At 22.9% G+C, this 18,987-nt stretch overlaps 1 protein-coding gene across 2 annotated transcripts in view; it reads left to right on the top strand.

Annotated features, from left to right (window-relative positions):
- LOC129607149 (high mobility group protein DSP1) overlaps window positions 1–18,987 on the top strand; it is a 49,774-nt gene that overhangs the window by 24,019 nt on the left and 6,768 nt on the right. For both annotated transcript variants that reach the window (XM_055517902.1, XM_055517901.1), the window contains one exon: window positions 16,930–17,106. In XM_055517902.1, coding sequence (XP_055373877.1) covers window positions 16,930–17,106 — 177 coding nt within the window. The remainder of the gene's footprint in view (window positions 1–16,929; window positions 17,107–18,987) is intronic.

Genomic DNA, 18,987 nt, shown 5'->3' with positions numbered 1-18,987 from the left:
AGACAAGATAATTCGGCAAAATCAAATTAATTAGAATAATATGGTCGGAAACCAGTTCTTTAAATCGATTTTTTTTTTTCTTTTGACATAAAATATTTTTGTACAGAAACATTTTAAGCCATAACAATCTTAAATTCACTTTTATTGACGGCTATGGGTTATTTCATACGTTGAAAGCGTAGAATGTTCTGCTAGAACAAAAAAGATGCTTTAAAAGTAGAATTAATTTATACTTATATATTTTAAAGCACAAAAACAATTGAAATACATAAATTTTATTATCATTATTCTTTATCCTGAATAAAAATTCGTATAAATTTGGATATTGATAATTTTTAAAATTTTGCATAAATTTGGGAGTAATTTGAGACTGAAATGAATTAATTTTTGGTTACTAGCTAAATACAAAAATCAAGTGTGATTGCAATTTCTAGTTTGTAAATTGTTTGTTTGTACTATGGATTTGTAAAACATTATTTTGACTTTCCTGTTTTTATAAGTGATCGTTTGAATTTATATTAGTAGCGAATTAAGTGGGGGGGAAAAAGGAAATTTTTTTTTCTTTTTTTCAAATTTTAAATTTTGAGATTTTTCATAAATTTAAAATAAAAATGATAAAATTTAAAAACAATTTTTAATTTTTAAACATATATTACAGACGAAAATGTAAAACAGTAAAGAAATCTCCTTCTGTATGCCTGTTTTCCAAATTCGTCGACTAAGGACAAAACATCTGTAACAGTTAAAACAAGAACATTTTCTAACTTTATCACATATGTTATTCTTTTTCATCGGATTAACACTATAATTATTTGAGAAGCATATAAAAAAAAAATCACATGCCGGCTGTTCACACACATATTTTCATTTTAAATATCTCTCCATCTCTTTCTATTTTGAATTTTTTTCCTAATTATCAATACACCTTATATTTAAACTTGACTGCAAAAATTCAATGCAAATATAAAAATGCACAAACATAAGTATAATTTATGTGCGTATCAACGCACATACATAATAACAAGAACGGTCAAAGACCTTAAATCAATTGTTTCTACATACGGGTAATAATTCTAAAAAAAAAAAACACCGAAAACATAAAAAAAAACAAATCAGTTTATAAAAATTTCAATTTATTAAAAAAATTATTTTATTTTTTTTTTGTTCTTCTTTTGTTTGCTTTTATTTTTTTCACTTTTAGTTTCATTTAAAATACCTTGATTTCAAAATAACAATAAAAACATAAAAAATAATAATGAAAATAAATAGTTCCGAATAAAAAATGTACATACATACCTACTACATATGGTACGTAAAGTACATAATATACACAAATTTTACGTACCTATAGAATTATAGTATGTTTGCATGTAAATATGTACATACATATGTATATGAATAAAAATATTATCTATATTGTATAAAAAACGATTTACATTTTATTAAAAATAAAAAAAAGAAAAAACAAACAAAATTTTTGTGATTTTGTTTTATCATTCATAAATTAATTGACACCTGTTCAACTTCTTCATTTTGTATATTTATCTCTTAAAAAAAAAAAAAAAAATATTGTGTAAAGCTTATTTTTTTTTCTTGTTCTTTTTTCTTTTTTTTTGTTTTTTATTATTATCTACAAATTTGAACTAACCTACATTGAAATCATTCAATTCTTGTCATTTGTTTTTTTTTTCTTTCTTATATTTTTTGTTTCATTTTATTGTATTTAATTGAATTGTTTAAGAAGAAGAAGAAGAAGAATAATAATAATAAAACGAAAAGAATCTATAATATGAGAACAAACGTAAATATGTATATGTATGTATGTGCACACAATATATATATACAAAACATACAATTCATACAAAAAGTATAAAAAATAATTTGCCTTTTTTATGACATCTTCTTCCTTATAGTCGAAGTCGACGTTTTTATACAAAAAAAAAAAGTTTTTCTTTAATATAAATGTCATAATATATTGTGTTGTGTAGATATGTAGAACCAACAAAGGTACAACATGATGACTATACACACAACAAAAAATATATATATACAATGTATTTTGCACATTATTATTTCATATATATGTTGATATATATGTATATACTTAGCTTAAGTATAAAATATATAAGTATGTATAAAATATTTATGTTTCTTTTTTTTTGTTATTATTATTATTTTCGATTCATTCAGAAAGAGTGCGCTTCTTTTCTATACAAAAAAAAAAAAAAGACAAAAACACAAAGAAACGTCTTCTTGTTTTTAGATTCTTTTATTTTTTTCTTGTTTTTTTTTTTTTTCTGTATTAAAATAACTTATGTGAATATAAAATTACATATGTTGGGATGTATATTTATTTGTTTATACAAATATAATATAAAATGTAACAAAAAATAAAAAAAGAAAAGAAAAATGAAACTGTTGAACTGTTTGGGAAGTTTTTCTTTAGTTCTGCTCTTTTCTTCTTATTTATTTTTTCTTCTTTTCGTTGCTTTCTTTTTATTGATGCCACACATAATAAGCTGCTTAAGCATTAACCAACCAGTCAGTTGTCAGCCACTATACACAATATTATTATACAGAATATTCTATTTAAAAAAAAAAAAAAGTAAAATTTGTTTTTGTTTTCTTAAGCATAAAAAAAACAAAAAACAAGAATACATTAATGTAATAAAAATACAAAAAGAATATAAAATGATTATGGTCTATAGTACAAATTTTCTACATATATAAATATATATATACATAAGTATGTACTGTATATATATATATGTATATTTAATATGTGTAAATATTTTCATAGGAATATATTAACTTATATACATTATTATTTATAGTATAAAAACATTGGTTTTTATCGTCATCACAAAGAAAATTTGTGAATAAAAACAAAAAAAAAAAAAAGAGTGGAGATTCCAATATTTAAACTGCAATTTACCGGCACTTTTATGTTCTTTATCTTATTCTTTTATTTTTAATTTTCTTTTCTTTTTTTTTTTTTGTTTCTTCTCTGAATTCGAATGTCAATTTCGTTCTATATATACCTATATTGTACAAAAAACCGTAACCAACATTAACTTGAATGTAGGTATGTATGCACAGTCAAGTTGTAGCTCATAAATATAGGGAATTAATAATAATATTTAATGTATGTTAAATATTAAGAAAGTTATTTGTCTAATAATGTTACTTATTCTGAATAGGCTGGATCAGGAAAGTTAAGACATCGTGCTGATTATATGTGAAAGATAAGTAGATTTTAATACATTTTCTGGAAGAGTGTAGTATAGGAGGAAGGAAATACGCGGTCATGGTGTGCTGTTACCACGGTTGTAAAAATATAAATGATAGAAAAAAAAAATTTACAGCATGATAGTGATAATTGTTGTGAAAAGTTCGACATTATTATTGCAAACACAAAAAAAAATCAGTAACTAACAGTCCCATCTTACCCACAATTTTGAATGTAATTTCAACTCTAACAGTTTCTGTAATCGAACTAATTGTGATCGAACTACATCGAACTACATTGTGATCTTAAATTTGATTCTGCACATAACTTGATTGTGCTCCCAAAATTGATTTCAAACCCCTTGCTTTGAAGTTTATCTAACAATAGGCACACTAAACCTGGTCCAGGTCTTTTCCATATATTTGGTTTTGGCACAAACTTTGACCCTGACTTCTATTTCAATCTGAAAATCGGTTTCTACTTTGATTTCGATACTGATCGTTACACTAATACTGGCTCTAAGCGTAAAATCAATTCCGACTTTTTAGCTATCATCAAGACTTGTAGTTTTCATTTCAACCAAATGTCAACTTTGCCAAATTATATATAAGGTTGCGCCGGAAACTGTCATAAGCATAAAATTTATGCGACAATTTTTTTTTTTTAAATAAAGAATGATTTCTACATTTGAAGAATTATTTCTAACTGCTAAATTTACAATTAAACACTAAGAACAAATCAAACTTAAATAAATAGGTTAAGATTTTAACAGGTTGGAGCTACTGATCACTATACTACCGAGAATATTTAAATAAATAAAATTGTAAATAATTTCATTATCAAAGGCTTTTCATCAGAAAGGTTTTCATTAAACACGTAAATATGTGTACATAATATATGTATGTACTTAAGCACTTGCATACACACATGTTAATAATATAAAAAATATTTCAACTTTCGCTTTCTAAATGTTTAAATAAAATATGAGCTAACACGACTTTTTTTTTTTATAAAGCTCATATTTATGCATATCAATAGTTGATATATGTATGTAATTATACATTATGAAATAAAATAGTATAACATATGTGTGTATAATATGGACATGCAATACATTATTGACGTAGGTAGGCTAAGAATTTCTGGAAATTTTTCAATGCAGTTGCAATGTACATACCTTTTATCCACTCATGCATTAATAAACTAAGTTAAATTTAACTAATTTTGCAGTTTAAATTGTTAAAGTGTGCAGAATAATAATTTTTGATTTTCTTCGTACATCTAAATTATTCAAAATTGCATATAGTCAGGCGTAAAAATTTTTTTTAATGACTAATTTTTATTATTTTTAACGCTTTTTAGTAATATTTAATCATTGATTTATAATATAATGTACAGAAAGTGTATAATACCGTAACGGAACTGTTTTCAAAAGCAATTTAATCTTAAATAAGCCTATCATTCACATTTCTGTTCGACTCATTGATGAGCTGAAACATATAAAAATTCTATTATTATTTAATAAAATATACAAATCCCGTACATACATTATGTGTGTATGCAAATTCTATCATTATTGATAGAACATAACGACATAATTTTTTGTTAAATCAATAAAATTTTTCAACAATTTTTTTTTTTTTTTGTTTGTTCATCTTCATGATAAATATTATAATTGCGGTCTGACGAATTGTCAGAACTATATTTGAATGTGACGTAATCATGAGTAATTTATCGTTATTATATCATGATAAGAGAAATGATTTAAAATGTGTGTTACAAAAAAAAAAAAAAAATACTTTTGTATGCGTGTTTTTGTGTATATGTGTGTATTAAATGTCGTATTTTTTTATTGTAATGCGGACTAACGATAAATAATTTTTCTACTTCCGTTTATTATTATTATTTTTTTTAAACTTTATTTTTCGTCTCTCATTTTTTTTTGTTCATTTATTTACATTTTGTGTATAAGTCTACCTTTTTAAATGATATTTTAAATTTGTGACGTAATTTTATTTTTTTTTTTTTCTAAAAATGATGTGAAACATGTGCTTTTCTCTCTATGTTGACTACTATGCCACCATGCGGTTGCCTTTTTTTCTATTTTATTTTATTGTTATAAATTTTTTCCCCCGAATAAAAAGGAAAACTTTTTGTGCACTATTTTTTTTTTCTACTTTTATTATAATATTTTCCTTTTTTGGGTTTTTTTTCATATTTATAATATTTAACATTCATTTATATATTCATGTGTATGTATACATATATGTATATACATGTTATCTGTTTTGTGCGAAAGTTAAAATGGTGATTTTCATTTGATTTTGCTTGTTTGTTTGTTCTGTTATATTATTCTTATATATACAATCATATGCACATATATTATATGATTTAAGTCTCATATGTACATATGTTTGTACACATGTTCATATGTTATTATTCTTTTTATTTGGTTTTATTACTAAAAAAAAAAAGAGATAGATATTCATATATTATTACCATTAAATTTTTATGTAGAAACATAAAAAAGAGTATATAAAAAAAAATAAATAAATAAATTTTTATATTTCATTTAGTATGGAAAAAAAATTCATTCATAAAAATTAAAATAATAATAGGAAAAAAAAAAAAAGAAAAACGAAAGATAAACAATGACAATAACAACTAGTGGTACAATTTATAACTAAACTGTTTTCAATTACAACAAATTATATTTGTGCTAATATATGTATTTTATGTATGTTTCATACACAAGGAATTTATGTCGTTTTGGCGGGAAAAATGCTTTTCATGTGTGATTTAATTGTAGTATTTTTTTATGTGTTATTTATGAATCTAATAATATACATATATTTACATACATACATTTGTACTATTTTTATAATGTCTAATCGTTTAACATTAAAATTATTATCTAATTAAAAATCTGAAATAAATTTAAAGATACATGTATGTATTTCATTCTAAGAGTATTAACCTTTCGTAGTAAAATCAAAATCTCTCTTTTGAAATTATTTTCATTCTAACAAAGGAGATTTTAATGATAAATGTTCCCATTTGTAATTGTTAAAAGATCTTTTGGAATTTATGTTTTTATAATAATATTTCATTTTAAATATTATAATAAACGTAATTTAGGTACTTAAACAGAATATCATTTGAAAAGTACTTGCAAACGTTATGCAACCCCAATACTGTCTATGACTGTCATTTGCAATCAAAAGTAGTTGACGCAGTTTGACACAATCGTCAATTGACATCTGTGAAAATGTCTTATTCATTAATTTTGAAGATAAACAGTAGTTGCCATTTTAATCAATAAATCAATTGTTTCGATTTGCTTGTCAAATGTAATTTATTGTGAGAATATTCGCTACGACTACATTTGTTGTCCATTTGAAAGTTTTAATTTACAGTGAACATTTCACATAAAATATTTCTATTAGCAAGTTCATTTTATGTCAAATACACAATATGGGTGTTTTTATTTTATCAAAAAGAAAATAGTCTAAATATGAAAAAGAACATAATTTAGATTGGGAAATTAACAGGTTTGATCCGAGAAATTTATTTATACGGAACACAATCCTTAATTAATATTATTTGTGAAATACAAAGGATTGTTCGAGTGTTAGTTTCCTTATAATGGAATTGCAAAGAAAACATAGTAATTTTTGACGTTGACAGTTGTCTAAAGTGCAATTTAACAAAGTATGTATTTTTATTCGTATATGAAACAAATATTCTGTTATTTGATATATTTCGTTTAAAACAAGTTTTAGTACTATAATTTACGTGCCAACTATGACGAGGTTGTGCTCGTTCAAATTTGATATTAAAAAAATGATTTAAAAATTTTTGGTTTCGATGAGTAATGGCAGCTGCTACAATTTTTATCTTGAAGTCAAGTTCGCACTGAGCAAATCTTGATTTTGTGTTGAATTACCGCTGTGACGAATCTTTGTGTAGTTTCCAAAATTGTAACACTAATGAGTGGCGCAATGACCATTATGTGTTTTTAAATTTTTAATGTTTTTAGTTAATTATAACTTGCAAGTTTATCTTGAATCAGTAATGTATGTCTACATCTAAAATCATTATTTCAAAGCTCTACAAATGGTCAATTAATAATTCTTCACAAACAAACTTTGTACGAATATAAAAATAATTAATCCATAAAATTTTATTATTTAGTTCAAAAATATTGAAAATTAATTCGATTGTTGGAAGCATTCCGTGTTTTTTTTTTTAATTAATAATTTTATTTTTCAAAGAAAGATAAATCATAATCGGAATTTAAGCGATTTTAAATTAATTTTTTTTTGTTTTTCTTTTCATGATTTTGATCGTATCCGCCTACTAATGAAAAGGGTTAAATGGAAATTAAATTAAGATTAGTTAAACTATTTTTTAGGAACCGGTTTTTTTTTTATATAAAAATTAAATTCAAAAAAATTCTTGTTTTCTTTGCAGTCTGTTGACTTGTTTCTTGTCTTACAGCCTTAATACGTGCACAAAATTAAAAGATTTTTTTTTTATATTGCGGCTTATGGGATACATTTAATTATTTTTTTATTTTTAGCAGCAGAATTTAAAAAAATTTAGAAATTTGAATAAAATAAATTTCAATTTGAATTTGTACGGTATATCGGAAAATTTAGAATGTGATTGAAATGAAAGCTATATTTATAGACTATATTAAAATAAAAGCTATATTTATTTTGTCCGATATTTATAGACTATTTTCAATCAAAAATTTTAACCAAGTGATTTATTTTAACAACTTCAATTTTAAAAATTAGGTGCATCAGAATAAATCTTAGATTAAATGTCAATCTGATGAAAATCTAAAGTAAAATTGAGATTGTCATCAAATTACATCCGGTGGCACAAATAGAAGACTAACTGATTATCATTCAATTTTAAAAACAATAGACAGCGGTCTGTTCATTTTTATTTTTTTTTTATTTCATGTTGTCATTTTATAAATGGAAATACCTTTTTAAAATATATTTGTGTGTTCATAAAATCTACGTAAAAGCCTAATGACAATTCAAATAACAGACTGAAATTATCTGATTGAGCTCGCGTTTTATGTCAAAATTTTATTATTTTTTAATAAAAATTATAACCAAAATAAGAATCAGCTTATTTACTTAACGCTTAAAAAAAATTTAATTTTCGCCATTTTATTTTTCAAAAATTAATTTAAAATATGATAATAAATTAATTTCTATTATTTGCTGTCAGACAGATGTCAAAAAATTTTGTACGTATACGAACAATTTTCCTCACACTCAAATTAAATTTTAGACTTTGTTGTAAGCAAAATTAATAGTAAACAGCACTTAAATGTTTGTCAGATTTTATTTTAGTTTAAATCTTCGAGTTATCGTGAAAATTATTTTTCTAGAGTTAATAAGTGCATATATATTAATTTACCGTTATAATCGATAAATAAATCATCAAAACAATCAATTATGCAAAAATTTTAATATTGTCAAATATTTTTTTTTTTGTTTTTTACGCAAAAATTGACGATTAATGGAAACATAATGTGACGTATGTATGCATAAATTTTAATGTCTAATGAATTTTAAATTTTTCCAATATTTTCCGTAAATTTAATGTTTAATTTTTTCTTTGAACTATAAAATTATTATGTACTGTTAACATTATGACATTAAAATGAATGAATGTTGTGGCGCTCTTGATGTCAATGTCAAATCACTAAATAATAATAAAAAGGTAAAATTAAATCCTAAAATAAATATGTATATGCATGTATGTATATAAAATCATACTTCTCTTTGCATTAAAAACAAAGAACAAGCTTAAAATAAAAAAAAAGAAATACCAATCCTATTTATTTATTATAATTGTTATACATACACTTTTTTTTTAATGTTATTTTTAACAGAAACAAATGATGATTGTTCTGAATATTTTTTTTTTTTATTAAACGTTGAATATAACATTCTTTAAAATAAAACATTTAAATAAAAAAAAAAATCATTGACCTGTATTTGCATTCCCTTTCTAAAAGATAGCATTGAAAAAACTCCAATAGTTGAGAAAAACTTCATTTGTATACTAAATAAAAAAATAAAGTAAAAAAAGAGAGAAAAATAAAAAACAAGAATTTTTTTTTATTCGAAAAAAAAATGCAATTTTTTTTTTTCTGTAATCTTTGCGTTTAATGAACAGACTTTTTTTTTTTTTTGAAAGAATAAAAAAATATGTATACAATGAACGCTTGCAAACCAACCAACCAACCAACCAGCATACCATTTTAGTTAGAAAACCTACAAGATTGGTTTTTATAGAATAAAATGATAAAAGCGCACGACCAGATGCAGGGAAAACCGGTTGGTTTTTTTTCTCTTTTTACATTTTGACTCGTTTTTATTTCGTTTTTTTTTTTTTTTTGTATTCCATTTTATATTAAATGTAAAAAATTCTAGATTTTCTGCTGCTGCTTCGATGTTTTGCTGATATTGTTATTTTATTTTAATGTTTTGTATGTAGTTGTGCATATGTGTATATCAACTTGTGTACTTATAAATTGTTTTCTACTAATTCTTACTTATGTTTCAAATATTTTAAATTTATTTCTTTTTTCTTTGTACATTTTCAACTTTTAATGTTGAATTTTTTTTTCTATATTCTTTCACAATTATTTCTTTAATATTGCTTTGTTTGTTGGATCTATGTATTAATGCATGTATGAATGCATGTATGAATACATATATACATATGTATGCAATTTTTAAAAGGAATTTTTTTTTTGTTTCAAATCGTATAAATACTCTAAATATAATTACGAATGTATGTACATACAAAATACATTCTGTACATAGAAATAAAATTTACTAGTAATGTTGCTTTACTTTTGACATGAACAATTTTTAATGAATGATGAGGAAAAAGGATAAAAAAAAAAGATGAAGTAAAATTTTTTTAATTTTCACTTATTTTCATTTATTTTCATTGAAATTATAACATTGTTAGTGTGTCTTTCTTCATTTATATGATTTTGCAACAAAAGCTAAAATAAAAAAGATTTAAACTTTTTTATCTAATGAAAACTAAAAACAAAAATGGGGGAAGAAAAAAAAAAAACGCGTCAAAAAAGGGAAGAAGGAAAAAGTTGGACTTCATTTTTTGGCGGTCATTTTGTACCCAGTAACCATTGTGTACTTTTGGATTCCTTTTTTCCTTTCCTTTTAATATAGCTATAAAAAAATTTTAATGTTTATAGATAAATATAATAATTATGTAGAACTGTGTATTTATTATACATACATACATATTTACAAATATAAAGTAGAACATTTTTTGTTTTGTCAAATTATGAATTTTCTTTACCTTGAAAAGTTTTTCAAAAGAAAAATAACAAAATAATTTTATTCTTTTTTTTTTTGTTTTTAATGTACTTAATAAGGGTCGAATAAAAAAGAGCTTAATAATGACAGAACAAAAAAAAAAACAAAAATTGTTAAAATGGCTTTAAAACATTGTAATTTTATTTTTCAGATATTTTTACTTAAAACTTGTTGAATTTAATTAAATACATATATTTAAAAGTAATAGGAAAACATAAGGAACTTGTTGATTTAAACAAAAATTTTATGAATAATGACATTACAAAAATACTACAATTTCGGTTTGTGTCAAACTTAATTTGATGGAAATGCTGTCAAAGAGAGAATATTCTCTCATTTATTTATTTTTTTAAATTATAGTTTTCAATTTCATTAATTTTACTGCTTATGTAGTTGCCATGCTATAAAATATAAATACTTTTTTCATAGAGTTGTAATTTTTAACAAAATCAAATTCGATATTGAAGTGTCAAATTTGAACGGTTGATTGATGAAACACATTCCGAAGAGATTTGATGTTTCTCAATTTAATACAATCACGTACATACTATGTGTTTGTAAAACCAATATTTATTAAGTATTTTACGAATTTAATCTCTTATTTCAATTTTATACTTTTATGATAGTAAAAATGTTAAAAGTGTGATTATTAAGTAGAAATTGAAGTTCTAATTGACAATAAAATGACAATTCACTTATGTATTTTACTTGAAATTTGGAAAATTAAATTAACATGAAAATAATTAAGAAATTTGAAAAATTAAATAAAAACAAATTGTGGTAGATATTTCGATCTTATTTCGATTTTCTTAAAAATTGATTTTATAACTTAACTCTTAGACTTTAACTAAATTAATTGTATTTCAAGTGAAATTTTATTAATTTTTAAATTAATTAAAATTTTAGAGTTAATTTTAGATATTCAATATCAGCCGTAATCGGAAAAACCATTTCGGTCGGTGTAATCTGAAGATGAATCCCCCACGTAATGCTTTTAAGATTCACATTCAATTTAAAACTCTATTCAAAATGAGTTCGCTTCAAATACTCTGCTAAATTACTTACATAATTTGAAATTTATTTTAGAACAAAATAAAAATTAAAATACATCTATGTATATATTAAAATAATACGTATAGTATGTAAATACAAGACAAAATTGACTTCAAAGCCTGAATTTTGACGTAAAATGTAATACGAATAACTTTGACAATTTGATGACAATCTCCACGTGTATTTTTTTGTTTTGATATTACTACTTTGTACAATATGTACTTACATATGTCATTAATGATTAAAAGGTTAATTTTAAAATTGTCATTTTTTTAACAGAGAGAGAGAGAGAGAGAGAGAGTTGTAAAACTTTGAAAGCTTAATTATGTATGCAAACGTAATGCAGATTTTTTTTAAATTCTTTGTCATTTTCCTTTCAAGAATTTTATTCTAAAAGCATGTTTTCTCTTCAAACATAATGTGTGTTTGTTTATATTTTTATTACTTGGAATTAAATTTTTTCTAGTACTTACATATATACATACGTATGTGTGTATTTATATGTGAAATAATCATAAAATGAAATTTCTTTTCACGTGAATGAAATAAAAAATTCATAAGAATAAAATTTTTTTTATTTCACATTTTTCAATACCAAAGATTTTTATAAATGTAAATTTTGTACATATTTAAATGTAAGTTTGTACACTTGTAAAATGTTAATATAATATTTCATTTTAACATAAATATTACACATATTTTATTATGTACAAGTACTTACTTACCTACATAAACTTACAAAAAGATTTAAGAACAGTTCTTGCAAACTTTTTTTTCGTATCGTCAAAATGCTCAACTTTTCGTTTTTCTTTTCTTTTTGCTTGTTATATTTGATCGTTTTTGTGTTATACTTGACTTTTTAAAGTTCGTGTTTACATTAATATTGAAAACGTTATTAAAAAAAAAAACAAAGAATTGAAAACCTTTTCTTACCTTTTTATTTTAGATACACGTGATAATTTTTACTCGCAATGAGATGCTAATTTTTATTTCTCGTTTTTTTTTATTACAATAGTCGTCGTCGTCGTCGTCGACTGCTACTAACCGCTATATGCTATACAAATAATTAAAGGAAAAAATATCTTTTTCCCCTTTTTTTTTTTTTTTTGTTTTCAATCCTCATTTTACGTTTTTATTTATGAAGTATAAAGATTTATTTTTTTTTTTATTTTATATAACATTATTGACTGACTGAAGAAGGAGAGAAAAAAAAAGGTGTATTGTAATTTTTAATGTCTGTAGAAAAAGTGTAGAAGAAGAAAGAGAAAAAAGATTTTTGCAAAGTCGAAAGAATTTTTTATTAAATAAAATGAGAAGAAAAAAAATAAATAAATAAAATTAGGTCAAGTTGGAAAGTTTTTTAAATTTGAATTTTTCTTGTCTGTTTTGCTTCTTTTTTTACAATTGTTTCATGTTTCTTGTTATTTCTTAATACTGATTTTTTTTTTCCTTTGCCTCTATTTTCCTTAATATTTTTTATTTCTTTTTTATTTATGTTACTTGCAATATTCAAATGAAAAATAATCAAATGAATTTTGATTCAAATTTTAAATAAAAGGATAATTGTGAATAATTTAAATTTTATGATTTTGACATAAAACATGACAAGTACATAAACCATTAAAAATTTTATTGAGTATTTGTCATATTTGAATGTTGAACATGCACTTATCTTGAATTACAACAACAAATTACCATAGGTCATGTGAAACAAATAAAAAGAATCCGATTTAAAAAAATTAACAATCTACGCCCTCTTGTTTTCAATTGAAAAATTAATAAATAACTAGAATAGAATAATTCGTGATAAAGAGAAAATATTCCAGTCAATTTCTTATCAAATTTGTTTTTCGAGCATGAGTATTTATCGATTTTTATTTAAAGTAATTTTTTAATTTTAATAATAAAATCTCAGTTCTGCAAATATTTATTTAAAATATGTCATTTTTTAAATGTACTTTTTCCATTTTTTTCATTCATCTTTTCATTCAGGTGTATAAACTACAATTGTTACGTCTAATTTTGAATTTTTTTCAAATATTGTTTTCATATTTTGTTGATTCATGTGCTGTTAATATACTTCTATTATTTGGATAGATGATTAATCGATAAAACAGACTTAATTTTATTTTGCAATGTTCATGGTTTAAACTAAACTAAAATAGCAGAATCAACTACAGTTATTGATATTAAATTTTGACAAAAAAATTTCAAATTATGTCATTCATAACATAATTTTCATCAAACTAATATAAGTATTGTCAAAATGATGATAATCTCTAAAAAAAAATGGTAGCTGATGGATTAAATTTTCATTTTCCTAAATATAATAATTTTATCAATATTAATACAACTTCAGCTTACTTCAAAAGATTTGAATGATTCCAAAATTTCCAATTTTTAAAAGCATCAAGCTTGAGCGAAATGTTAAAACTTTTTTTCAATATTTTTATATTTCAATTCATATTTTGAATTTGTACGCTACGACAGTTACTATTGTACTGCTATTGTTATTTGAAAAAAGCATGCTATCATAAATGAAGAAAGAAGGCGCTTGAACCACCACCCTACAATTTATAAAATTTTTGATAGAATACAGATTTTAATATATTATTAAAAATTCGAATAATTCTAATAAATTCAATAATTCTTAGAAAATTTTAGTAACTAAATAAACTTCTCTCAGACACTTTTTCTTGTTACCACAGAAATATAAATACATAGAAAAAAAAAACAGAATTGTATTCAAGTGTTAAAATAAATAAATTACTTTATTTTCATTATAAAAATCTACAATAATTCAAAGTTCATTCAAAATATTTCAAAAGCGTAGAAAACGATAATAATGTCCTTTAAAATTCTTTAAGGAATTTTTTTTTTCTTTTCATTTAGAAAACGCGTAGAATATCCGTTTTAAAAACCAAATTAATGCGCAGATTCGCTAATAAAAGAAATATGGCGCATAAAATTTCATTAAATCTATGGTTGCCGTCTGATTAAAAAGAAGAAAAATTTTAAAAATTCTGATGTAGAAGAAAAAAAAAATAATTAGTTTGTTCTTTAATATTTACGAGACCTTAAGTTTCGTAAGCTTTAAAAGTAAATCATTTCCTTTTTATGTATGAAATTTCGATAATCTAAAATGAAAAATGTCAATTAATTTGGAAATTGTCGAATTGTTGATTCGTTCAAATATTTCTTGAAAAGAATTTTGTCTGCCTTTGTTCTAGTACAATTTGTAATTGAGTACTACAAGAAAATGGTTATTGCGAAGTAATTTTTTCGTTTAAAGAGCAAAATTTCACTAAACTAAATTTTTGTAAAAATCCAGAAACTACAAAAAAAAAAGTGACATGACTATAAATTATTAATTAAATTAATTAAGTAAAAATTTAATAAATATTTATTTATTTTTTTCCTTAAGGCAATTAGAATATTTTTTTTTAATTTTTCCGCACCTGATGATGAACAGAGGGAAAAAAAAACTTTTTCTCATACTCTTGGAGGAAATTGAATAAATACCTTGCCATATCTTTATCGTATGTGTACTTTTAATTTATTATTGTGTTAGTTATTCTTGTTTTTGTTTTTTTTTTATATATATTATACATATGCACGAAGTACATATGTATTAAACACAAAAAAGGGGGAGAGTCAATTTTTATTTAATTTTAATTTTTTGTTTTGTGTTTCGAAAGTATGACGCGGCATGAAGATTCAAAGAAGGAGGAAGACGGCTTGTTTTCTACTTTTTTTTTTTTTTTTTATTTTTTCCCCAATGTGTGATAATAGTTGTGAGAAGATTGTATTGTGTGCAACGCTATGAAACAACGACGAAAACCAATCGATTTATAAAGTAGTTAGTGAAGCATGAAATAACTTTTTTTTTCTCTGAAATTTTCTTTCATTCCTTCTTCATATTTTATTTAATTTAATGAAAAATATTTTTTCTATTTTTTTGTTTTTGTAAAAAAAAAGAAATATTGAGTAGAATAAAAATTATGACAGGCTTGTCTTAAATATATTACTTTATCAGAACAATAAAAATTTCAAAATGAATTGTAGATTTAATTTATCGTTTCAAATGCTTTATAGAAAATATCAGGCAGGCGGTTTCCATAAAAAATATTGAAAAATTCATTGTTTTTCAACATTTAAAATTGTTGCATTTTTTTTAAATTTATTTTAATAATTTTAACAAAATATAAAACGCAACTAATATGCTTGATTGCAATTAATATTTGACATTTATTAATCTTTTCATACTCTACCTATTATCATTATGTATACAGAAAACAGCTTTTGTAATTACACAAACGAACTACATATTTTTTTTTTGAGTGGTGCTATCCTAAATTAAAAGTTAATACACACTAGTGCGCCATTCGAAAAAGTAGTACGCTGTGTAATTACAAAAAACGGTCTTCTGTATATCATTACAAACTATATGCACAGTGCTATTTAAATCTATTTAATCAAAACTGCAATTAGAAGTAAAAAGCATTTCTGCTGAAAAAATTCTGCAAATTTTCGCTTAGTTTTTTGTTTTATTTAAACTGGAAAATAATTTGAGAAATTATTTTTTCTAACCTGAAAGATGATAAAATTTATATAGAGCCCCTAATATAAGGAGGAAAAACTTAATATTTTTTCTTTCTGTTTAGCTAGCCTTAAAGTTGAACTAAGAATTAAAGTAAAAAAAAAATAATGAAGATTATAAAAAAATCAAGGTTTTTTTTTTGGTCAATGTCCTCTTCTCTCACTTTTTTTTTGTTCTATAGAATTGTAATTTAAAAAAACGTGCAAATTTCTATTAAATATTTCTTTGGCTATTAATTATTTTATCAATTATAATTTATTCTTCAACTCTTTATGAAACTTTCTCATAATACGAGTCCATTCGGGTTTGCTTTTTTTTTTTTTTTTTAGGAAACTCCACTCGAATTTGTTTAACCTTAATTTTTTAATGCAATTTTAAAACCATCCAGTGTATTAATTTTATAGATAGAATAGTCATAATTAGGTCTTTTGGATTATAGAAATATTTTGGATTTAGTCAAATATAGTTGAAATTAGAATCAGAAATTTCGAATTTGTCAATAGTTTTTTTTAGCACAAAACTAGCAGGTTTTTTTTCGCAATTTATAAAATATAAGTAACAGAAAGTATTCATCAAAAAAAATTAAAAATAAAATAACAAATGAAAATTAATAATTTATTAATTAAAATAATTTTTCTAAATTTTTTTTTTTATATTTTTAGACTAAACAGCATAACACTATGATACGTGGAGGAGCTAAAACAGATGCTAAACCTAGGGGTAGAATGACAGCATATGCATTTTTCGTTCAAACTTGTAGAGAAGAACATAAGAAAAAACATCCTGAAGAATCTGTTATATTTGCTGAATTTTCGAGGAAATGCGCAGAAAGATGGAAGGTAATTAAATACCAAATAAGCAATTCATATAGGGCGATATGTAAATACAATTTTACATACTACATACATAATATGTATATACATATGTATGTTTATATATATATATATACTATGAATGTGTAAACGGATTTATATGTATAAATATTTTTATATTATATATACAATAAATTCATAATTACATATACATACATAAACGTATAATTTAAAACAAAATGCAAATTCATAGGAACAAAAAAAACTTAATTTAAATATTTATTTGGAATTTAACCATTCTTTAATTAGAATTAAAAATTGTATACATATATTAAAATTATTTAAAATTCGTAAAAGCAGCAATATGTCACAAAAAGGTCCTGGTCAGTGGAGGAAGAAAAAGAAACAACATGACTGTATTATTGTCATCGCAACAGTTTCTTCGAACAAAATTTAATATATTCAATGAAAATAGCCCTAAACCTCAAAATATTTTAATATTATCATGGACACAAACCGAATTTAAACCAAAAATTTTTGACGTCTTATATATAATTTTTGATTATATGTCAATTATATTTTACATATCTACTCCCGAGAAAGTGTTAAAATATGAATAAAAGTTTAATCACTTCAAGTGCACATTCAATATTTTAACGAATCCAATATGAAATTCGTCTGTAATATTTAAAAACTAGAAACTTCAGTAATTTTGATTAATCATACAAAACAAATTACGTTACATAATAATAGAATTTAATTCAACAACTTACTGAAAAAAATGTACAGTAATGTTTCCACAAAAATTAAATGAAAAATCTTTTCCATTAATTAATTAATAATTTTGTTCTCTTCATTATTTTAATTACAAAATTTTTAATATAAAAATAAATTACACAAAATTAATTTTTAATACTCGTACATTATCAAATATAATGTAAATTAGTTTGTCAAATGTGTGTTTCTTTGTTGTATTTGCATTTCCAGTTGTCCTCATTCGATTTATGAACAATATTTGTTAAGAAAATATTTATGTATCCACCTATTTCACACATACTGCATATAATTTAAAGTTTAGTTTCTCATATATGTAAAATTATACATACATACCTATAAAACTATATTAAAAAAAAAAAAAAGAAATCAACGTTAAATATTCGCGTTCGCGAACTTTAAAACATTCTTTGGCTTGGTCTTTTTTGTTTTTTTTTTGTGTATGCATAAAGTGTATTTATTTTATGTATCAGGTTCATGTTTGCTATATGTTTATATAAAACATGCAAAATATTAAAAGTATATTCAAGAAATATATATGTATGTACACAACTTTTACCTCGAAAAATCTATATTATTTTTCTAGTACCCGGTTTCTAAAAAAAAGAATCCCTTTGTCTCTCCTCCTTCCCTGTTATCAGTTTTTTATCTCTATCCTCTTTCTCTGGTTAAAATTTATCGTTTCAAAAGAAAAACATACTTACTAACTTTTAGATACCAGAAAACAGAAAATTATTAAAATTTTTGTTTTCTCTATAAAGCAATTTTTCCCCAACACCCTGCCATTTAAAGATTAGTTGTATACAATACGTACTTGTTCGTATGAATGTATATACACATATAAAAAATAATTTGATTTTTTTTTTTAACAACAGGGTGTAATAAACTAACCAATAATAAAGAAAAATAAATATTTAATGAATTTATTTGTTTTTCTTTTTTGATTTTTGAAAAAACAAAATTCATGTTTTTCGAAATATGCGAAAAATTTGTTTTGAATGTCTTATCGGTTCCGTCTTGATTTTCTCTAGAAAATTGTATAAAAAAAATTCATTTCTGATCCATATTTCTTTTTAATATATTTTAATTTCATTAAATTCGCAATAATTAAATTAATTGTAATTACTTACGACA

This window comes from Condylostylus longicornis, unplaced genomic scaffold (genome assembly GCF_029603195.1).
Source record: "Condylostylus longicornis isolate FDR11 unplaced genomic scaffold, ASM2960319v2 ptg000026l, whole genome shotgun sequence".
Classification (NCBI taxonomy): Eukaryota; Metazoa; Arthropoda; class Insecta; order Diptera; family Dolichopodidae; genus Condylostylus; species Condylostylus longicornis.
The sequence above is the reverse complement of the archived record's forward strand: the minus strand, read 5'-3'. Positions and strand labels throughout refer to the sequence as shown.